The 24,948-nt window shown below is 33.0% G+C and overlaps 1 protein-coding gene across 1 annotated transcript in view; it reads left to right on the top strand.

The window, feature by feature from the left end:
• Positions 1-10,710: 10,710 nt before the first annotated feature.
• LOC129218534 (inactive tyrosine-protein kinase 7-like) overlaps positions 10,711-24,948 on the top strand; it is a gene marked incomplete at its 3' end in the record, with an annotated part of 222,859 nt that continues 208,621 nt past the window's right edge. The window contains 1 exon segment of the mRNA XM_054852825.1: positions 10,711-10,832. Coding sequence (XP_054708800.1) covers positions 10,799-10,832 — 34 coding nt within the window.

Below are 24,948 nucleotides of genomic sequence, written 5' to 3'. Positions count from 1 at the left end.
TGTTTTATCCCAAGAAATTGACGGAAATGAACATGTCATCGCTTACTGGAGCAAATGCTTATCAAAGTCGGAGCGAAAGTACTGCGTCACCAGAAAGGAGTTACTGGCCATAGTGAAAGCTGTAGAACACTTCCATCATTACCTCTATGGCCGAAAATTTCTGCTTCGGACAGATCATGCCTCATTAACTTGGCTTTTGAACTTCAAAAATCCGGAAGGCCAGATAGCCAGATGGATACAGCGGCTCCAGGAATATGACATGGAGATCAAGCATCGAAAAGGGTTATCTCACGGTAATGCTGACGCTTTATCAAGGAGACCCTGTCCTGAGAACTGCCACTATTGTTCCCGAATCGAGAAACAGTATGGAACGACTAGCCCTACCGCCTATCAGGTGACAGTGACTCCAACATCATCAGAACCTGATCCATGGAGTGATGACCAAGTTCGAAAAGATCAACTTGAAGACCCCGACATAAAACCAATTTTGGAGTTCATGGAAAGTGACAGTCGACGCCCTAGCTGGCAGGACGTTTCCATCTTCAGTCCAGCAACAAAAAGATACTGGGCTTTATGGAACTCACTCCATTTACGGAACGGCGTACTATACCGGAAATGGGAGTCTGACGACGGCAAAACATCTAGGTGGCAGTTACTACTTCCCCGATCAAGGATTTCAGATGTTCTGAAAGAAATACATAGTAGTGCGACTGGAGGACATTTTGGTGTCTTGAAAACCCTCAATAAAGTTCGGGAGCGCTTCTTCTGGAGCAAGGCGAAGGATGACGTGGAGAAGTGGTGCCATTCTTGTGACGCCTGTGCTGCTCGTAAAGGACCGAAGAAGAGCAGCAGAGGAAAGCTACATCTGTACAACGTTGGAGCTCCTTTCGAACGAATTGGGATCGACATCCTGGGTCCTCTACCAAGAACTGCTGATGGGAACAAATACATTCTTGTTTCCATCGACTACTTCACCAAATGGCCGGAAGCATGTCCCATTCCAGATCAAGAAGCTACCACCGTAGCCGAGACTCTAGTCCAACATTGGATCTCGAGATATGGAACACCTTTGCAGATTCATTCCGATCAAGGGAAGAATTTCATCTCTGCTGTGTTTAAGGGCCTATGTCAAATTCTCGGAATTGAGAAAACTAGGACAACACCACTACACCCACAATCGGACGGCATGGTGGAGAGATTTAACCGCACAATCCTGAATAATCTCTCACTTATGGTATCCAGAAATCAACAGGATTGGGACAAGAAGCTACCTTTGTTCCTGCTGGCCTACCGCAGTGCTGTCCACGAGACTACCGGATATGCCCCATCTCAGATGCTCTTCGGACGAGAGCTTCGGCTACCTTGTGATCTCGTCTTCGGTCGTCCTCCAGATGCGCCTGCATCGCCTGAGGAATACATCCAGGATCTCCAGGCCCGGTTGGAAGACGTTCATAACTTCGCACGAGAGCGAATCAACATCGCGGCGGAGAAGATGAAGACCCGATACGACACAAGGTCTACTGGACATGAATTCAACGAAGGCGACAAGGTTTGGTTATGGAATCCCATCCGACGGAAAGGTCTGTCACCCAAATTGCAGTCGCATTGGGATGGACCCTACAAAGTCCTTAACCGACTAAATGACGACGTAGTGAGGATCCAAAAATCACCTAATGCAAAACCTAGGGTTGTACATTATGATCGGTTAGCCCCATACTATGGCCATAGTTCATGAGTAATACGTAAACAACCATGGTTGATAACATAAAAGTTGTAGATAATTTTTCCTTTTAATGTTTAGTAATATTTCTTGTTATTGTGTTTTCTGTATCTGTTAGTTATTAATTAATGTGTATTTGTGAACTTGTGATAGAAGTTTGCTCCCTTTCTGGGGATTGTACTGCCCGGGACGTGCAGTCCTTAGGAAGGGGGCAATGTTACAAATCCTGTAAATGGTAATTATTGTAGTAGCGTAACCTGTAAATAGTTTCCCGTAATGAATATACAACCCCTTTTCATTTCGCTAAAGTATATGACCCCCTATTTCCTTTTCTTTTCATTGATAAAATTTGATAACGGTCTACGCATTTCTCGAAGCAGAAAGAATGTTGTGGAAAATTCTTCGATGTTTATAAAAGCCGTTAGCGATGGATAAACAGTTGAGTTTCGATTGAGATTTCGAACGGAGAGCATATTTGCTCTGTTTATAGCGAGGCATTTCGCTGTGTTGTTTTCGTATTTGGAAGTAAATACGTGTGTAAACGTTGAGTTTACGGTGTTGTGTGATAATTGCTTAATTGCTGATGAATAATTTAGCAGTTGTTGACGATCTTTCCTGTACATAGTGTAAATAAATTTTCTGTGTTTTTATCAAGAACTGTGTCTTCATTTCAAGAAAGTGGAAGTCGCACCGAATCCGTTACAATATATATATATATATATTTATATATATATATATATATTTATATATATATATATATATATATATATATATATATATATATATATATATATATATATATATATATATATATATATATATATATATATATATATATATATATATATATATATATATATATATATATATATATATATATATATATATATATATATATATTTATATATATAAAAGAAGTAACCCCCCCGAAAGTAGGGTCTAGCTAAGCCTCTGTCTGCTTATAAGGGAAGACAGCAAAATTATACATTCTGGGATTTGGTGTTCAGGTGGAGCCAAACGTGCATGCAAGGGTGAAAGTAAGAAAAATGAAATTTCAGTTTATCTTGGAATAGCACTACTCACTGAGATGGTATTATTTCTTGTTCAGTTGTTTAAAATTTAACTCTTAATATTTTTTTTTCAGCTATTCAGGATAACTTTGTGCCATGTCGGTTAAGTTGGGGCTAATTCAAAGTTTTTGTTATAACCGACTTAAAAAAACATGTATTAGACATAACTCTAAACCAATATTGAGAAAGTAGTAATACGGCGATAATAGTTTGAAGAATAATTTGAAAAATAATATACTATTTTAAATAATATAGAACAGATGCCTAAATAATATCAAATAATGTTTTAAAATAATATTGAACAACGTACAAAAATAATGTCAAACAATATATTTTAAATAACTTTGAAGAAAATATTTTCAATGTTATTAAACTTTGAAATGTATAGAAACGAATATTTAACGTCAAAAAGCACATTAAATTATTTTGTTCATCGAAACTAAAACTGAAAAGGAGGAAAACGAATTTCAATTCCCGAAAGAGAAATTCCATTCATCCCGACTCATTTATTATTTCCATTTCGTTTTTTCTTCCACCCGCAACTATAGTCCAGTCAATAGATACATTTTACCTTACAAAAAATGGGGTCAAAGATTTTTTTTTTTTTAATTTGTACATATTGATGCCGACATGGGAAAACCAAGTTATCCAACACGAAAGACCCCGGGAGAACTTTTGGGGGCCGAAAAACCTCAAAAATTTATGACTTTTTTTGTTTTTTCCAAAATATCTCCGAAATGGTTCAACTTAGGAAAAAAATCAAATACAAAGTTTAAAGAACATTAATTTTCCTACAACTTTCGTATTTACAACTTTTTTGTAGCACAAATAACAAACTTGCTATAGCTCTTTGAAAATAGGCAGTTTTCCTCCACTCCGCAAAAAAAAAAAAAAAAAAAAAGCATTCACACCGAAAACAAAGCATCAGAATTATTAGAACTCGAATAGAAACTTTAGTTTCAGAGAGTTTATTGACAGTTTGAGTTTCCTGCTCCTTCTCCACTGCTCACGGACTAACATTTCCGGTCTGACATGGGTAGTCTTCATCAGACTCCAATAACAGATGATATATTGCAGTTTGTAACTGGACTACACATTATGTACATTCATTTGAGGCATATAATTCGTACATTCTTGTCTAATTGTTACAAAGAAAGATGCGATCTTTAAATATTAATGTGAGCGAATGAATATTAGGCAAGCAGAGCTCGACTAACTAAAAGTGAGGCCCAAGGCCCATAATAATTTTGAGGCCCCTGAAGACTATGATTTAAAAATGTGTGTATTTTTTGTATAGTTGTAATGTCATGCATAATTCTTTAAGTAATTTGGGGCCCCTTAGGAAGAGGAGGCCTCAGGCCCAGGCCTAGTAGGCCTGTGCGGTAATCAGGCCCTGCTAATAAGCAAACAATCAACACAATCATGCATCCTATGTTGATACAATAATAATAAAGCTTCCCCCCACCGCTCATGAACTAATATTTCGGATCTGATAGAGGTAGTCTTCATCAGACTCCAATATTATTTGATTTATATTTCAGTTTGTAATTTAATTACATAATCTACACATTCATTGAAAGCACATAATTCGTACCATCTTTTCTAACTATTACAAGCGAAAATGCGATAGTTGAATATAAATGTGAATTAATAAATATTAGGGTGCTAATAAGCAAACAATAGACACAATAATGCACAAATGAAGGTACAATAGTAATGAGTAATGAACACTTTGAAAATATTCTGCAGAAACTGACGTTTTAAGGAATGAAAAACCCAAAAGAATTACCTTTCAAAATGAAAATCCAACTGTGGAAGTTTAATACGTGCATCTAAATTACAGGGAGATTCATTAGATCTTAAAGCAAATAGAGAAAAGACAACAAAATACGTTGTTTATCTTCTTCGAAGCAGTTTTGAAGGCCCAGGTTCTCCTTGTTCAGAATCTGTAGGGGGTAGAAAGAATCTGTGGTCCATGAATTGTTCATCTCCTTGTTGCTGTGATTCCAAAAGCTAATAGGACAAATCATCTTCTGCAGTCTCATCCAAAGATGAAATTTGTGCAACATTTTCACAATTTATGCCACTGCAGTGATTGCACATGCTGGAGCATTTCAAACCCACCTTACAAGAAGAACAGGCTCTAGTACAATTTTTCTTGCAGGTGCAATAAGATACAATCTTCAAAAGAGTCTTGGGAGCTGAATCACTTTTCAAGTCAACAGGCAATAGACCTTGCATTCTGTGTTCCGAACCCCATTTCCCTAGATCAATTATGTTGCCCAACCAACTTAGAATTTGCTGGTTGCACCAATATGAATGATAACGTCCAACATTTTTTTTTTTTTTTTTTTTGCACACTGGAGGTAGCCCTGCAAAATTTATTTTGACTTTGTATACTGGTTTTATAAAAAGATTAAATCGCAAAGTATCCAAAGATAGGTTCAAATACCTTACGTCACCTGTGTATAATATTTTCAAAATATTTTCTCCAGCTGCAGCTACGGCATCATGATGACTGATTGGATCCATAAATACTTCAATAGCTTCCGAAATTTCAGGAATTTTTTTTAACTGTGTTGCACAACTTAATTTTGCCTTGGCCAAAGATTGCCGATGTCGTATCACACCCGCTAAACGCATAGATAAAAAGAATATTGCTGGGGTCAAACTTAAAGGATTTAGTGGGGGGAAAAAACAAATCACAAGTATTCCCTCTTCCAGGTTTTAAAAAGAACAAGTTGCTGAAAGGCTGTCCTAAAGCTGTCATCAGCACCAACAGATCCATATCCTCGCCCGCTATAACAATCTTTTCAATTTCCTTCACCTTTGAAAGAACTGCCTGGCTTCAATGTCACCCTCTTCGAAATACGTCTTAAGAATTTGGATAAGACGATTTTTGTTGTTATAATTTGCCAGAAATCTTTCTTGGGGAATTTAGCTTGCCAAGTTAGGTTAAACCATTACTTCAAAGTAAGAGATTGATTGCTCATTGATATAGCATTTGTGACAGGCAGTGTGAATTGTCACTTCTTTTAAGTCCTTCAAAAATCACTGATGATCCTCATTTTGACGTTTTGCACTGCATCTCTGAAGATTTTCTATTCCCTTCTCCTTCACAATCCTTATTTCGCCTTCATTCAAACTGATTTTGCAAATAAAAAAAACATCTTGGTCAGGCGTAATCATTTCTACAAAAAAAATTGTAATACAGAACACACAAATTGATAAAACATACTCTTGCTCGAACTCTGAAATGACCAATACGCGTAAACATCGCATTTGGAGGAAAAAAAAGGGATAGAATGGGGGTGTTTTGTTTATGTTAAAGGGAACAGAGGCTGATTTACCCTCAGCTGCGAAAGACAAATCATTTCCAAGGTCAGGCAGCCGGTGTTTCTCCTTTTTTCCTTCGTTATCCGATGCGCCTTTACGCACTTTGCTGAGGGGTTCAGAAAAGTGTGACTTTCAAGAAGCTGTAACTCGCTTGCTTTTCATGCTACAAAAATGTTGTAATGACAAAAGTTGAAGGAAATTTAATCTTCTTCAACATTTACATTCGAAGTTTTTCTCTAATTTTAACCATTTTTGAGATATTTTGGAAATATCACAAAAAGTCACAAACTTTTGGGGTTTTTCGGCCCCCAAAACTTCTCCCGAGGTCTTTCGTGTTGGATAACTTGGTTTTTTCATATTGGCACTGGTATATACAAATTAAAAAAAAAATCTTTGACCTCATTTTTTGTAAGGTAAGCCTGTTTTTTTTCTACCTATTGACTGGACTACTAGATTTCCATATATTAGTACTGAATGAAATATTTTATCCGACTTTTTCCCTCTAGAATTTTATATTAGAAGTACTTTTTCCTTTCTGAAAAAGAAAATTGTACCGAAAATTTAATTAAGCACTAAAAATTCCTTGGAAAATCTTCTCATAAATTTCATCTTCACTTTTCTTTTTGTTTATATGCATTTCCGTTTTGAAAATATTATGCATTAATTAGCAATAAACTAAAACAGATAAGGAAATGGAAAAAGCACTTGGCGCAACACTACGTAGCGTTAGCGCAAACACTCTGATCTTCTTTCTTTTATTCGAACAAGCAAAATAAACAAAGAGCGAAAATAGTTTTCTTTTCATATTTCTCTTTTTGAAAGAAATATATTCAAACAAGAATTCTTTGCTGCTTTCATTTCTTCTTCTTTTGTCTCGGTTGCTTTCTCATAAATTTAACTGAAATCTAGGAGTACTAAAAAACAATTTCTTGCTAAATATTGTATTTTTATTAAATGCTTTAATGTTTTGCTTTCTTTGGTAAAAATATTCATGTGGACAGATAGAAACTAGCATGAAAATGTGATGCATAACATCTGAAAACTCAAGTTTTTATTTAGTTGCCAGTATCCGGTAGACACTTTTAATTTAGTAGCTTATAAAAGTTGGCTTTGGCAAAGATGCACGGAAAAAAATGCTTAAAGAAAAATACATTAGATAAAGGGTAGCTTAGCTTGCTATCTCCCTCCAAAAAGAATCCAAGATATTCAAAATATACGTAGCATTGTTGATCAGTGAAAGTTACAATGAAGTATTTAACTTCAGAAAAAAGTTTACGAAGTAAAATCAGAGGAGGGGCCGGGGGATTGGGGAGGATGATCCATTGAGGCATTCGTTTTCAGACAAACAAAACGCTTTTTCTTTCATTTGTCAGCGGCAAAAATAAACAAATAGATAAATAAAACTATTATCAATACCATAACGATTCAGCTCATGTAAAAAGTACTCGTCAACCGTAGTAGCTCGTGCGTTGATGCAGAAGAACAGATGGCCAAAAGCTTGACAGCTTACTTCTAGGGAAGAAATATTGCATCTCAATTTCAACATTAGAGCCTACTCGTACGCTTTATTTTTATATTTTCCTTTTTTTTTTGACTGAAAGTAAATAGAAAAAACTGTTTAAATATGATAAATGGGTCAATTAATTTCCTCGAACGACACGTTCAGAAAATGATGTTATTAATTACGTTAAATGCTTTCAAGAATGTTCATTTATGTGTTAGAATTTTAAAAAAACTTTTGCATGTGTTTCGACCAGTGAATGAACCAGAGGGTGGATAGATAGATCATGTCATCCCCTAAACCGTCGATAATAGCATCCGTTCACATTGTGTTCAAATACATTTTGAGTAAAATGCAAAAGATTTCAGCAGTTTTTTCAATTCAATAATTATTTTTGAAAGTAAATATTTGAAATACCAAATATTTTTCTTGCTAATGAAACTAATTTGCAACGTTTTTGTCCTACTCTGGTGCCTTATTCCAGGCCAATTTGGTACTTTTTATTGTCTTTCCGCAGAAATTTTCTGAGATTGGAGTTTATGAAACTATGTTGTACATCATCTTTGGTAAAATTAGGGGAAGGACTGGTAGTCCAGAAATCTCCCCCGGTAATCTTTAAAAATCGAAGCTACAAAAACACAAAATTTTAGTCGATCTTGGTCAATCTCCTAACCGTCCCGAAAACACATTGCATACGATGTTTTGTAATGCTAGGGAGAGTAAATAAAAGGTGGCCTGCCCTCAAAAATGTTTATAATTTTCATTTGGGGGGGGGAGGGGGGGATAATCCGCGAACGGAAAGGGGCCCCAATTTCAACAAAATGAACTGAAGAATACGACTAGGCTCCGAAAGCGTTTTGAAAGGGGCTTTAGGCTCAGACATTCTTTGCATGATGACCTAGTTAACGAACGTCAGAGTCATTAAATTGCATGAGAAACAACAAAGGATACACAGTTTTTTTCAAAATTTTATTATGAATAATATAAAAGGCAGGTTTCGGCTTTAAATAGACTTGGATGTTCTTCCGATTAGAGCAACTTTCTTGGTGTAAATTGTTTTGGTCAAGGAGAAAATCTATAAACTTAAAATCAAAAAAAATTCTTCCAGCGATTTATAATGTTCAGTTTTGTGAAAAATGAGGGGTAAAGACATTTCAACAGGGAGTAAATAACGGGTGTATGTGTGCTCCGCTACGTTACGAACTCCTCAAGGCAGCTTACCGTTATATTCACCACTCTCTCTCTCTCTCCGCTTTTCTTTGCCATTTATTTTTATCATTTTCAAATGTGATACAATTTTTAAAACCCTGTAAGAAGCAACCAAACCTTGTTAATTCAGAACTTTTTACACGGCTGAGTTTTAATCTTTTTAAATGTAAGGTACTTCGCAGGACGAGCATAACCAAAATGTTATTTTGTTGAAATGCAAATATAATGTAAGTTTTAAAAAATTAAAAAGCGGGACATTTTACAATGTTTGGTTTAAGTTTTCAACTTTTAAAATGTAAGTTATTTTTCTTGATGAGGAAGATAAAAAAACTTTCACCTTTCACCTAACCATTTGTTTCTTTTCTACCTTGCGTACATATAATGAACGCACGTTAGATTCAAGGCAAGGGCGCCCATATGCAAAATTTTAAAGGGAGGAGGGGGGGGCTCAGATATTTTCCCTAAGGAAACCGATTTCAGTACAGATTAGAGTTATTAAAGTTTGACATTTTTAATAAATTATTCATTAATGGCTGGAGAAGAAATGTTTTTACATCGTTGCAAAGAAAAAATTACTAAAAGCAAGGAAGTTCCAATTTCTAGGGGGGGGGGGGCCTTGAGCCCTCTCTTGCCCACCACCCTCTTGATCGCCTTGAATCAAGGCGATCAAGAAAATATGATTTCGAAGTTGTTGCTTTTCAAATCATTGAAATATAGGGGAAACAGGGGAATGACGCTCACTTCAAGAAAATCACGAACATTTTCATATTTTCTCAGTAAATAAATAAATAAATAAAGTAAAATAAATCGTTTTTTAACAGAGTACGAGTATAAAACCAGAGCTTAAGGTGCAGTTCGCAATCAATTAATTTGCATACATTTTTAGGAACTTTTTTTAAGAATCGTTTATAAATTTAAGCGATTTTAGAATCTATAAATAAAAGTTGATCTCGCAAAAAAGATTTTATTCTAAATAAATAAATAAAAAAACATAATATATATATTTATTTATATAGTGTGCATTTTTCTACACAATATAATGAATAAAAACTTAACTTGTTCTGTGCTATAACTAATTTATCATGGTAGCTCACCCCACAAACGGCAAGGGCACACCCCCCTAAATATCGCGAAGACCCTCCCAAAAGCAAGAGCCCCCCAAATGTAAAAAATGCCCCTCAACCCCCCTCCCTAAAAATTTTAGGGGCGCAGACTGCGCCACGAACATTCCTAGGTGGGCACCCCTGAATTTTTCGCCAGAAAAATGTTGTTGGGCAATTATTTATTTTTTTTAAAGAAAAGGAAAAAAAAAGGATGAAAATATTTCATCACATCAGGATTTCATTCAGAAAATAGCATTAATGACAACAACAACAATTTAGATAATTGTTTATCAGTTCATCAGTAATGAAAGGCGTATCCTTTCACGACGAGAGAGTCCAGTCACAACAGAAACCAGGAAAAAAAAAAAGAAAAAAATCGCCACTGTGCTTAAAGAAACCGAAAAATGCATCAACAAAGGATAAGCCGCAAGTAAAATATGAAGTTCGAGCGGAGCGCTGATCTTTCCCCCCGCGTTTAGAGGTGTTGAACATTGATATACAAAGGGATGTGAAGCGTCGGCGACTAGCCTAGCTTGTATTCCTTTAAAAACGCCGGTCAGGCATTGATGAAAAATTATAACGCATCCATATTTTGAGGTCGTATGGTAAAAAATATGCTTGTTTATCATACATCATACTTCAAATGAACCAAATATTTTCAAATAATCTGCGAGGTCGATAAATATTTTGCACTCTTTATTCTCCGCGGATGTAGACAGAAGCGTCGCCGACAGTTGGTTCGAAGCGAATGTTTTTGGATACGGCGTGAATGGCACAATTGGAGAATGCGCGCTGCAACGTAGGACGGTTAGTTTGTGTGCCTGATTGAAATGGCTTTTTAACCAGCACTTACAGCGACATGAAAACTCTCTGCTTGATCGCTTCGTTTATCTGTAAGTTGGCTTTTTTTCTCCTTTACCTGATTACGCAAGCGTTATTTTTCTTGGCGGTGAATTCGAACGAGAAGCGTTTGCGATGTCATTTTTAATTTAGACAGCATTTTTATTTTAGTTTCATGAATTTGTGTACACTTTCTTGTGTGATAGTTTGTTATTGTTATTGAACTTAATAGCTAAGTTTGCGATTCGCTTTAAACGAATAAATAAGTTTGTAAGGAATAATTAACCATGCTTAATTCACGGCTTTTATTTCATTCATATTCTTTATTATAAGCTGAAATTTACGAAAAAAATGTTTTGTTTCTGAAGATAATCTGTTAAAAGACGTATGAAGCAAGGATTTTTGAGAGTGAGAAAAATAAAAATCTATCTGTCATTTGAGATTTGTTGAGATTGTTTAACGAATTGAAAGTTGTATAAGAGTTGCAACATTTTAATTTTTATATAACCACTGTACAATGTTGCTCATCAATTTAAAAATAGAGGGTTTGATCACCGCATCTTTATTTAATCATTTTGAACAGGGGTCAGTATTTTCACATTTATAGTAAAAAACCGGATTTCACCATTCATTTGTTTACTGAGTGACTACTTAGCGCTTAATTCTTCATCTTTGAAAATATTTCTTCGAAAAAGTATTTCGTATTTATCTTATTTTTTTTTTCTTTTTACTTGTAAATTATAATCTTTAAAAACAAAAGAAATTTTGATTGTAAGCATCAAATTGGAAAAGGTTTCTCTTTAATTTGAGTGAAATGTTTTTCATTTTCTGTCATTTTTCAATTGAACTGCCGAGAATTGAGATGCACTGATTAATTAGCAGCAATCGGGAATCGGGCGTAATTGGCCAGATGTCGGACAATTTCACCAATTTATCGGCGGAAAAAATTATTTTTGATTAAAATTACTTTTTGTGCGCCTAGAACAAGAAACTATGCTGAATGAGTTCATAAACGATAAATAAAGTTATTTTCAGCCACAACGGTAACATGTAATTATAAATTAACAATAATAATAATAATCAATGCAAAGAATTTAAAAAGGCTAAATCATTTTTTATAAAAAAATATCAATTGATTTAAAGCCTAACTTCTTTTTAAAGTAGGAGGTTGTGAAATAGTTATTTTTAGAGATACTAAAAACTCTTCTTTTTTTAATTCAGTTTCTACGTTCACTGTTTATTTATACAATAACAACTTAATGCATTTTCTTAAAAAACACTACCTTTTCATTTTATAAAAATTTTAGTATGTATTATTTATTCTGTTTTTTTTTTTTTTTTAATTTTTTTATGAACACTTTGAAGTATTTTTTTTTTAAATTTAGTTTTCATCTTTATATTCTATCTATCATATATACAATGTTGCACGCATTTCTTCTGTAAATACTTTTTTCCATATCTCTCTTTGGCATCGTATTTTAAGAGTGTTTAATAATGTTTGCAAAGATAAAAAGTGGGCATCAAGTCTCTAATAAAATTAAGAAATCGATACGAAACTAAATGTATCTACACTACAGACATCGATCTAATAACTAATTAATTGAATTTTCCCGGGGAGTTAACAACTTAATATAATTTTATTAATATTTCCATATTAAGTTAACAACAGTATATAATTTTACTAAAATTTTCATGTCTAGTAAACAACAGAATATAATTTCAACAATTAACAAAGGAAAAAAAAAGAAAAAGGGCATTCAGAGAATTTGAATAAAATTTTAAATAATATTTTTTAAAGAAAAATTCATAATGGAGAGGAATACAAACTATTAACTAATTCTAAAACGTGGAAATTTAAATAAATAAATAAGTTGATTGAGGAATTATTGAAATAATTATCACTACTATTAATCGGCATCGGTCGATTAACTTTTGCCGATTAATCGCTAATCTGCCCATTTTCTTATCGGTGCGATTCCCATTTTCTTAGTCGAGAGCTCCAACTGAAATTTTGCTGCTACTCTATGCGCTTTTTTGGTGCCTCTTCGATTAATAATAAGCTTCCATTTAAACTACATGTATTTTTATAAAATGCATTTTAAACTAAATTATCACGATTTTGAGGATTAATTAGTAATCGGTTTAAAGGCATTTAATTTATCTAAGAAATGATAACTTCTCCTGAGAAAATTCATTTTATCTCGTACTTAAAAGTTTACAGCTGTTCTAAAAAGCTCAATTGCGTTTTGAGATATATTGTTAAATTTTTGATTTCAAACTCATAAATTTGCATATCATTTTTTCTCAATAATTTTCAACTTTTTAATTAGAGAAACTGGAAGACCGCACGAAGTTAAGTTTCTTTGCTTCGCGAGAGGGGAAGGAAGATCTGTCCTTCCGGGGAGCAAACATTTTTTAAAAATTATTATTACTTTATTTGATATGATTGGGAGGTGGAGGTTTTCTGCTTCCAAGGAAAAATTATCATCGCTACATTTTTTTCACTTTATATGGCATATTTATTTCAAACGTCCTAAAAATCGTTTTAATTATGAAAATGCCTTACAAAATTGCCTCCGCCGTAACCATCATACAAGTACATTAAGTATAGTTACCAAGATATTGCAAAATCAAGTACACCTCCCTGGAAAAAAAAGAAAAAAAAAGCTCAATAAGGGAGGAAGATTGCAATTTCTTAGTCGTTAGCAAAACACCTACATAAATGTCTACAATAGGGAAGTATTCGATTTTCTAATTTTATTTTTATATGATAGAGTAACATACATGAACATCATCTGCGAAAAAATTTTTACGATACGACTAATACTTTTTTTTAAAATAATTTTTTAAAGTTCACGCGCGAGTGACGTCATTTGCTTGTAAGTCCTTTGACTGACGTCACTGCCGCGCTGCGAGGCGGCGGGGTTGGCTAGGACAAAGAAGTGCTTGGCGATCTTTGGGGGAAGGCGCGGGAAAACAAGAGCCTTCTAACAGCAGCGCGCATAAAAGGCTAGTGAAAATCCTTTGCTGTCTGTAGGGTTTAATGCATTCTGCGATTGTTTTTAATTTGATTTTCTTTGTCATGGCTAGTAGAATCAATTACAAGTATTGCTTCGTTCCTGGATACGTATCTACATCTAAAAAAACTCCTCACAGGCGATTTGTTATTGTTCCGTCCCAGCAGGATCTTCGAAAGAAGTGTTTTTAAGTGTGTTTATTAATTAAAATTTGAAAATGAAAATTTGCACTGCATTTTAATTAAAAACTATGTCAAGTGAGAAATACAGTTTGAAATATATGTTCACAACTGTTCATAAATAAATAATTAATAAGCATATGAGATATTTTTAAAAAAATGCAAGTAAACAAAGGAATTTAAACCCTGCACAATAAACTTAAATAGAAAGTAATAGATGCATTACTATTACCATTTTAATAACAATGCAAAAACTATTAATACTTTCTTTTTAACATTCAAACTATCTTCAAATTTTAATTATTACAAATTGATAATTTAAAAATACATTTTCAGTTTATCACCAGAAGCGTTTCTATATATACAAGACCTTTCTCACATGCAAAAATTTACTTATTTTATGAAATGAACACCATTTTCAAATTTATTATTTTTATCAAAAGAGAAAAAAAATATATTTTTCCTTTTTTTGCTAAGTTGCACAAAAACTCAAGGATAATTAACATGCATTAATGGATTTAAAACAATTTTCCACAAAAAAAAAAAAAGCAGATCAACTTAGTACTGGAATCACTTGCAGTAGGGTTGTTACAAAATGCGCGCCTCATTAAAAGCCGCCAAGTAAGAACTGGAATAGCGCTCTTACATTGTAATTTATATATTCAGATAAAAAAACCATCAACACACAAATGGAAAATGATCAATCTTGATAAGGGAAACCAATGCGAATAATATGAACTGCAAACCTAGACGGATATGTACGTACAATTTTAAAGTATAACAATGGTGAAACTTTGTTGTCTCACTCCCCGTACTTCTAGGACATTAAATCTCTCGTCCTTTCGAAAAAAGGCAAACACCATGAATGACTTTACTTGAGGAAGGTTATTGGATTGACCTTTCGTGAATCCTAGCTCCATGATGGAAAAAATGCTGGTTAAAGGCTTTAAAAAGGCTGAAAAAGACAGTGCTATTCACCCCCTGGTAGGCGCAACACGGCATGGAAATGGAGCTCTGATCGGAACAGGGGAAATGACGTCAGCTGCTGACGTTTTAGGCCACACCTCTTTTTTGCGCATCGCTCTTTAAAAAATTCATAAAAAATCAATCGTTGGTTTTAAAAATCCGGCCATGGTGAATTTTTGTGTTTTGTAAGCCTGTCAACATTGTGCAATAGTTAAAATTGGAATATTTGATAGGTTGATACTTCCCTATTGGTGCTATCCAGTTTTGTTGCTAATGGAAAAAGATGAGGAATCAGGGTGGAGACTAATGCTTCATCATACTAAAACACACTTTTTTTAAATGTACGTTCATAATATTTTCTTCTTCTTCTTTTTTTCCTTCTTTTTTTCTTTTTTTTATGTTTTATTTAAAAAAAAGGTCCTCAAAAATGCTGATGCTTTAAGAGACGTTTTCATGGTTGTGATTATTCCAAAAAACTTGTATATATTTGGTTTAGAATGTTGTGTCTATCTTTTAATCAAACGAATAACTTTTTTCTTCAAGTGAAATCTTAGCTCAAAACTGCATTCACTTGAATTTCGATCTCTCTTATGAAAATACGAAAACTTGATTCTAGATCTATGTTTATAATTGAATTACGAATAGAGGCTTTTGCTTTTATTTAGAATATATATATATATATATATATATATATATATATATATATATATATATATATAGTATATATATATATAATTATATATATATATATTGAATATTTTGAGAAGCACAACAACATTGGATAGTTAGTTTCGCCGGTAAGCCGATTGGACGTAACTGTACCACATGCTTTAGGGCACGCACCCGTGATAGACCAAGAGCTGACCCCCCCCCCCCAAAAAAAAACGCGATTTATCTTTTTTATGGCTTGTGGCCGGTTTAAAATAATAAAAAAATGCAATTAAAAAAACTTTGGCTCTAATCCCACCCCCCCCACTAATTTTGGGTCGCACGGCTGCGTGGGTGGATGAAAGGTCAAAAAAAAAAAAGAAAGAAAAAGAAAAATATTAAAGTGATGAATTAAATAGCTAAAAATTATATAATAACATTAAATTAATGATAAAAAACACGTAGCGAATTTCTCCCCCAGCTATGTTGGGGCGAACGTGGTGCCCCCCAGGGTAAAGTATCGATTATTAAACTAAAAAAAATGATCACTTTCGAGTGTGTGGGGGAGGGATTTTACAGGGTATTAGTTTCATTATTTTGATTGCCAAAAAATTTCTCCCTCCCCCAGTAACTATGGGTCAATTTGTCAAAAAAAGAATTGTTTCTCTTTATTTGGTCCGAGTCGGAGTACTATTTGAACTTTCCCATGACCTCTTAAATTGTATTAAAAAAAAAAAAAATGCAATTATTTATTCGGTTAAAAAAAAAAAAAAACACGTAGAAAATCCCCCCCCCCCCCTCAGCTATGTTGGGGCGAACTTGTTTCCGCCAGAAGTGAAAGAGAGGGGGGATTTCCTCAGAGTTTACATTTGATCGTAGCAGGAAAAGAATCCCCCCCCCCCCCAAAAAAAATGAATTTAAATTAGAAATTTTGAAATATTTTTCTAAATGAAAGGAAGCAATTCAGCGTCCGTACATCTGCTTCTACCATTGTGTGATCAGTATGAAAAGAAGGATGGGGAAAGTATACGCCTGTGATGATTTCTTCTTGCCAACACAGTGAAGTCGTTCTAGCTGTTTTATTTTTTTTTCCTTTCGGAGCACGCTGTACCGCATCCTTAAACTGAAAACGTAAAAAAAATCCTTTTTCCAAAAATATATTTTGATGTTTTTATATTATGAGTGTTTTTAAGGGTAATTTTAAGTGTAGCCAGCCACCAGATAAAAGATTGAATGTTTTGACAGAAACTTTATTTGAAGGAATAAAAGTTTCAAAGATTCGAAAAATACTGAAAACTGAAATTCCGTGATTTAGATTTTTTTCGAGTTCTTAACAGAATCAGATTTATATCATCGAGATTGCAGGAACAGTTTTATCAAACTAGATAGACACTATCACAACCAATATGCAGAAAATAAATAAATCCATATGAATTACCAAATTATTGTTTTAAAAATTCATTTAACGCATCCGATTAACGCATTAAAATTTACAAGTTAAAAAAATCGTTATTGCAAGTTTAACATAAAATCACTTTTGTTTGTGAAATAAACTCATAATTACTAGGGTAGGGGGAGTTTTTTTTTTTTTTTTGCAATTAAAACAATTAAATGTATACTCTGTAAAATTCCCTCACGACAGTTATTTGTTTTTTATTTAATCAATCGATAGTTCACCCCTGGCGGGCACCACATTGTAAAACCGCGCACCGCGTAGCAACCCCTCCCCCTTTTTTTTTTGCAATTTAAGCGGTCAGACTAAAGTTCTAATAGTACTCGACTCGGACCAAATAAAGAGGAACAAAGGGAAAAAAAAAATTTTTTTTTGACAAATTGATCCATAGTTACTGTAGGGGGAGGGGGAGATTTTTTTTTTTTTTTTTTTTGCAATTATAACAATTAAATTCCCTCCACGAAAGTGATCATTTATTTTTAATTTAATCAATCGATAATTCACCCCTGGAGGGGCACCACGTTGTAAAACCGCGCACCGTGTTGCAACCTCCTCTATAGGGGGGAGGGGAATTGCTACGAGTTTTTTTTTAACGAATAAACGTTCAAACTTTGAGGGGGGAGGGGGTTTGCAACTTAAACAGTCATGTGTAAGTTCGAATAATACTCGACTTGGACCAAATAAAGAGGAACAAAAAAAATTTTTTTTTGAGAAATTGACCCATAGTTACTGGGGGGGGGGGATTTTTTTTTGGCAATCAAAATAATGAAACTAATACCCTGTAAAATTCCCCACCCCCACGAAAGTGATCATTTTTTTTAGTTTAATAATTGATACTTTAACTCTGGGGGGGGGGCACCACGTTCGCCTCAACATAGCTGGGGGAGAAATTCGCTACGTGATAATTTTTAGCCATTTAACTCATTACTTTAATTTTTTTTTTTTTTTTTGACCTTTCATCCACCCACGCAGCTGTGTGACCCAAAATTAGTGGGGGGATTAGAGCCAAAGTTTTTTAATTACATTTTTTTTATTATTTTAACCGGCCACAAACCATAAAAGAGATAAATCGTGTTTTGGAGGCTCAGCTCTTGGTCTATGATTTAAAAAAAAAAAAAATAGTAATGATAATCAAAATGTGCTCTGAAATAAGTAAAGCTTAAAACTGTTGCATTATAAATTTTATAATTTTAGTTACATTCCACTCTTGAAACACGATACGAATATAATACTCTAATAGAATAAAATTACTCTAACTTAGTCCACCCCCCGCCCCCTCTTCTGTACAAAGACACTTCACATTAGAGTCTACTCTAATGTGTTATTGTACCCTTTTCCCTTTCTCATTCATTCTATATTGCAATTACAGCATATGGGATCATACTTATGAACTTGTGAAAATTAACATTAATGGCAGTCATCCTAAATCATTTGGTTGCCGTATACGTGAAATGTTTTTGTGCTGGCGATACTTTAAAATTGGATTCAACAAAATTTCATTACTTTCTTCAACTACAGTAGCCAGCGATGAAATTGCTGTTGAGTGTTTTAGGGTTTTTTTAGCAAGCTGAAATCAAATTCGAAGCCAGAAATGTCCGATCATGTATCATTACATTTTAAGTGGGGCAGTTTAGTTGATTCGATACAAAAAAAATTGTGTCGATATTTTTTGACGTCATTAATATAAATCAATTTCTGTAATTACTACATAATAAAGTAACATTTGAAGAATATTCTGTGAACTTATCATTTATTTTTATGAAGAAATGAGCCAATGATTGCGACTATCTCTCTCTCTCTGAGAAAAAAAAAAAAACGTGTCTATTATGCTGGATCATCTCAAGCAAAAAAAAAAAAAAAATGCTTTCATTTGTTAATAAGTTTCTACAGGTAACAAAACCGACTTTGGTTTCTTCAATTAATTTTTCAATTCTTTGCTTCGCTTAAAAACCAAAATACATGTTTTTCATCAAAACATTGAAAATTTTGTTATTTTAACATTATTTTACAATTAAAAAGTAATAATAATCGATTTTTTTTTTGCTGGCAGAACCTTATTTACTAATAAAAGCATTTTTGTTTGTTGATTTAAGATGATTCAATGATTAGTTATGAGGAGAACCGGAATGATTTTTTTTTTTTTTTTTTGTCTTGAGACGTCCGGGAGAGTTGCTGCCAATGGTTCATTTCTTCATTAAAATTGATGAAAATTTAACATAATATTCTTTAAACGTTACTTTATTATGAATTTTTTATAGAAATAATTAAATATATTAACTGTGTCGTCAAAACAAATAATCCAAAATCTGCTTTTTCTTCCGAATCGAATTAACTTTACTCCCCTCGTAATTTACGTATGTCCAAAGAGAATGCATACAACTAAATTTAGCAAGTAGTGTACATTAAATATTGTTTTTTTTTTCTTTAAAATAAAAAAGTATTATGAACATGTGACGAAATTCGCGTAAAGAGGTTTCGCAAGAAAACCTTACTTGATAGATGGGAAGGGATTAAAAATTCGGTTTCAGCACGTCAATATTATTTCGATTTCATTTCCTAATTCTCTTGCTCAGTAGAAGAAATTAAGTTCCAGGTGTAGCTTACCACGTTCTCTTCAGCACTAGCAAATTCCCTCATCTTAGGGAACCAGGATTAAAACAGATACAACTTTTATAAAAAATTCAATCATTATCATTAACTTTTTTCTGGATAAAATTATTAATAACTGTCTAATACCAAAAATACGAATTTTAACAATATTTCATTATTTTCTTCAAATATTCCCATGCATCCTACAAACGTCCTAATAAACAGCCCCAGCCTTCTAAAGCTTTATAAAGATTTATTAAGATTATTATTAAAGATAGCAATCCCAATTCCTTTTACTCGTTAGAGAAAAGTAGGACGTTCTTGGTTTCCCAATGTAGCTCATCACGTTCTCAATTTTCTCATTTCAGATCAAAATTGTACACACTTTTGAAAAAAATCAAATGGTTATTGTAAACATTTCTTGTACATAAATATTACAAATTAACAAATTTTCCTAATATTCTACATTGTAGAGTAACTATGGGGTCTAGCGCCCCTGCCGAACTAAAGAAATTGCGCCCCCCCCCCCCCGGGATCACCCGCATGGGAAGTCACCGTAGGTCATGGCGACCCCCAAACATTTTTTTTGGAACATTTTGATTAGTTGATTCGATAAATAGGAGGCAGCATTGTAATTTCTTTTCTTATTTTTTAGAATTGTTTTCAATGATGCCCAATATTCCTTCTCAGTAGATGTTATGTATGTGTTTCTAGCTCTTTTTCTTGCGAGTGTTTTTTTTTTTTTTTTTTTTCATTTTTGAAGCATATTTCAAATTCTATGATCAAAAAAAAATCTCTTATTAAAAAAAAAATCAGTTGAAATGCCGCCCCCCGGGCTGCTGCCCCCCTGACGAAAGCCACTCCAAATTCTCTTACTCAGTAAGAGAAAGTAAAAGCAATATTATCGGCATCCCGATGTAGCGCACCACGTTCTCATCATCATTACCAAATTCTCTCATTTCAGAGAGTTCGAAGGCAGGAGGCCATATATGAAAAATTTTTCTACCTAAAATAATTTATAAAATGGTTGTTAACTTCTTTATTTAGTGATGAAAAGCATGAAAGAGATGTAAAACTGTAAAACGATAATTTATTACAAATTAATCTGGATCTAGGTATCAATTTTGTTTCGTATCATGAAAAATTCCAATCTTTAATTGTAACAAACATAATAATTTGTTTTGTCCTTAAATCAATAATCTAAAACTACTTATGTTTCTCGATTAACGGATTCAATGGCTTGGTCATTAAATCAGCTTTAACTAGTCCATAATATTTTTACTTTACTGTAAAATGGAAGAAATAAGGCTGATACAACATTACTATATTGTGAAAATTTTGTTGTGATGCTTGACTGATCAAGTGATATAAGACATAACTGACATACAAGCATCACTCATACTTCATATTGCGTTTTCCCTGCAAATTAGATGAAAGAAAACCAGTTACGTGTCAAAGTATCAAGGCCGTTATCGAGAGAGACTTCCCCGCATCCTCCTTCGGAGAGGGAGCATTATCTTATTTGCGAGGGAGCTTCAAAATTGAATTGTTCCCAATTACTTTAGTGTTTATGTTGGATCTCATTTTACCCTTTTACTTGCACTGCTTTCCCTTGATTGTTTATACTGGCAGAAGGATTTAATCAAAACAGGACTCCTACTTTAAGAAGAATGTATATAATTCTTAAAGAAATTTGGGCTGATTTTGTATTTATTTATTAGGAGTAATATATTATCATTATCATTATTATTCTCTAAATCAAATAAATTTTCTTAAAAGTTGGCAAGCACCGATCAGCAAATTAGCCAATTAATCTGCAGCTGATTAATTATAATGGTCTAGTGATTTTTAATCATATATTTTCTCCATTTTTATTTTTTGTTGTTTAAAATTTCGACTTTTCAGAATCAGTTAAAAAGTGTGAGTCATGATTAATTTTCCTCCGTTTTCGTTTTTTTTAAACATTATGTATCAAAATTGTATTCTAATTCTTTGCCAATTTCCTTATTTCTAATGTATTTAATTATTAGCCCGTAGACACTCAAGTAGCAACAACTTTTTTTATTATTAGCCACTTAATCCAGGACTTTTATGCTTTACGAAAAATATGAGGCAATCTTAAAGCACTGTGCTAAAGGTAAAGTGTGGATAAAAGTACTGACACTTTTGATATGTTTCATTACAACATTCTGTATATGTGCATATTTGCATAAAATAGAGAAATTAAATTAAAAAAATAAGTTTCAAACACCAATTTTTGTAAAAGTAAACAAATACAACCCAAATTCAAAATAATAGAATATCAAAACTGTTTGAACAAAACTTCTCCTTGAGTCGGGAAAAATGAACGCATGCAAATGAAAAAAAAAAGTAAAACTCGTTATTCATGAATGAGTGAATCAATTTAAACAACTTTTCAGATATTATTTTAACAACTTATGGATCATTAACACATTGGAAAAATAGATAGATTTTTTTATATGGGTCAAAAAATTAGAATAATCTATTCATTCAATGTGAATTTTAAAAAGTAGCGAAATATTTGCATACCTGTTAACCGATAGTTTTTCACGGGTATGGAGCTTGGCGCCCAGATAATTTTACGCTCATTTAAAAGACTTTTATTGCTCAAAATGGGTCGTCAAGGTGATAAATAAGAAAAACATGATAGTTACATATGATATCATTTCTTAAAGTTAGAAAAAAATTATCCAACTCAATTCAAATGAACGTTTTAGAATCTCTGTTATGTAACATTTTAATAAGGAATATAGGAGGACTGCCCAACTAAAAATAACCGAATCAAACGAGGTAGAAAAATTGTAACACCTGGGAGAGATGAACCCAAATTAAAGTAAATCGTCCAAAATAATTATTGAAAAATGCTTCTTACGTCCATAAGTGTTGGAAAGAATGTATAGTTATCTTATCCACTCCAACTACACTTGGACAGTTGCATAAACTGCAGTTTTAATTGCGAATCTACGAAGCAAGACTAAGGATATAAATGAAGCAGAAACGTGCACGACTCTTCTGGATCAAAGAGAAGCTCATATGGGGGCAACAAGGTTGGAAAAGTATTATATTCAGTGGTGAATCTTTTTTTGAAATATCTGTAAACAAAAAAAAAAAAGGTGTTCGGGTTTGACGTTTAAAAAGAAAAGCGTATGAGAAATCTTGTGTTAGACATTCTCTCCAATTTGACACATTCTTTTTGGTTTCTGGGTGCATGAGGACTGCTGGAATTGGAAAACTATATATATCTTAATATAAAACAATGCGTGACTTCCGCTATCAGTAATACTGCATGATACTTCATCTGAGGCACAGCAGTTACACATTTAGTGACATATTTTATCTTTCAGCAAAACTCTACTCCGTGTCAATTCTCAAAATCGACTCATAGATTTTAAAAGGAAAGATGAATTTCGGTATTAAATTGGTCAAGCAACTCTACCAATCTCAATACGATCAAGAATTTGTGGTACCGTCAAATCTAAAGAAAGCGATTCAAGACCTGGTGCCCGCCAACAAAATTGAGCTCGTTGCCGCATTGAAGAGGGTATGGAAACAGTGTCAGAGAGAAACGATTAATGTAAACAGGTGATAGAACCCGTGTGTGAAAGGATTAAAGCATTGAATTCAGCAAAAAATGACGCATTCTAGTATTGATATTGCTTCTTTTGAAAGTGTTTTCCCCCTTTAATTTGAATATTTTAATTTTTTGATTCAATGTAAACCTTCATCACTATAAACTTTTGGATTATTCTGTCTATGATTATTTTTAATTGAGTATATTTGAAATGAAATGCGGACTTTAAAGTCTAAGAAAAGTGGCACGTTCATTTAAATACTTAATTTGCGCTTATTTTTGGTTAGAACAAACACTTTTCCAAAAAGTGAATAGTATTCTGTTATTTTGAATTTGGGTTGTATATAAAGCATGGACATAAGAATATAAGAAATTATATTTAATCACAATAACATTATCATTCAATTCGTACAATTCGTAATTGTTTTAAAAGTGTATTTTAAACTGTATGTTCTAATTGTAGAAATTGGGAATGCTTTAGCTCTGAAAATCAAGACAAATTTTGTTCGAAACAAAGTGGAAAATATTATATAAGACACTACCATTTTTCAATAAAATAATCACTTTTCCTCCTTTTCTTTTCTTTTTGTTTGTTTATTTATTTATTTGCCCATTTTGTAATGAACATCTTTCTCTCCCTCCTGTCTTTTTTCTTTCAAACAGTATTTTCTAGAGCTAATATGTGACAATAATGAAACAAAGCTCATCTTTTTCTTTTTTTTTTAACACTAAGTAGTGATGTGGATCGGGTAAAAACCCAGTGGGTAGGTAAATATTTTTTATGTATTTACCCGGGTATTTACCCAAGGCCTGGGTAAATACCCAAAAATTGGGTATTTTACAAAAAAAATGCAAAAAGTGAGTCTGAATTTTTTTTTTTTTTTTTTAATCTAAGTATGAAATAATTGGTAAAACTGATACATACATATGTATTACACAGTTTATAATATTTTTTAAAGGGAAGACTTGATGAAATTATGGAAGAAACATATCGTGAACCAAAGAATCTTTCTTTTCAATGTCATAATTGGACAAGTATAAGCAATTCAATGATGAACTTCAGGATTTCAAAATCACAATCTAGGTTAGTCATATCCAAAATGAAAAAAAAAAAGGAAGCATGAGGGATGCTTGGAAGAATTTACTGAGAAGTTATTAAGACTATGATGTTATTTATTTATTTATTTTATTGCTGTTTAAGTGGTAACGTGGCAAATATAGAAACAGTTTTCACATTAATAAGCAAAAAAAACCAAAATATTGTTTTCTGTTGCCTTGCTCATTTGTATTTGCTCCCCTGTACTTCATGATGAAAATTTATTCGAACTATTTTTAATACACGCAACTAGTGATGTCGGGTGGGAAGGTAAATATTTTTTTCGGTATTAATCCTAAGGCAGGGTAAATCCCCTAGTAATTGCGCATTTTGCCAAAAAAAACTTTAGGTGGTATCAAAAAGTGATGATTTTCTTTTTAAAACATAAACTGTAAAATGAAAGATTGAAAATATAAAAATTTTTATATTATAATTTCTTTATTTAAAGGCGTAATGAAATCTTATTAAAAAAAAAACTGTCAGAATTTAGAATGAACTATTCTAAAACGTAAATAGGATGGTAGGATAATTTAATTTTTTATGGGGTAAAGCAAAGGGATTTAAGTTTAATTTTGTCACATTAGATGGCACTAGCATAACTTTTCATTGATTTTTCATAATATCATGCT

The sequence above is a fragment of the Uloborus diversus genome, chromosome 3, assembly GCF_026930045.1.
Source record: "Uloborus diversus isolate 005 chromosome 3, Udiv.v.3.1, whole genome shotgun sequence".
NCBI lineage: Eukaryota > Metazoa > Arthropoda > Arachnida > Araneae > Uloboridae > Uloborus > Uloborus diversus.
The sequence above is the reverse complement of the archived record's forward strand: the minus strand, read 5'-3'. Positions and strand labels throughout refer to the sequence as shown.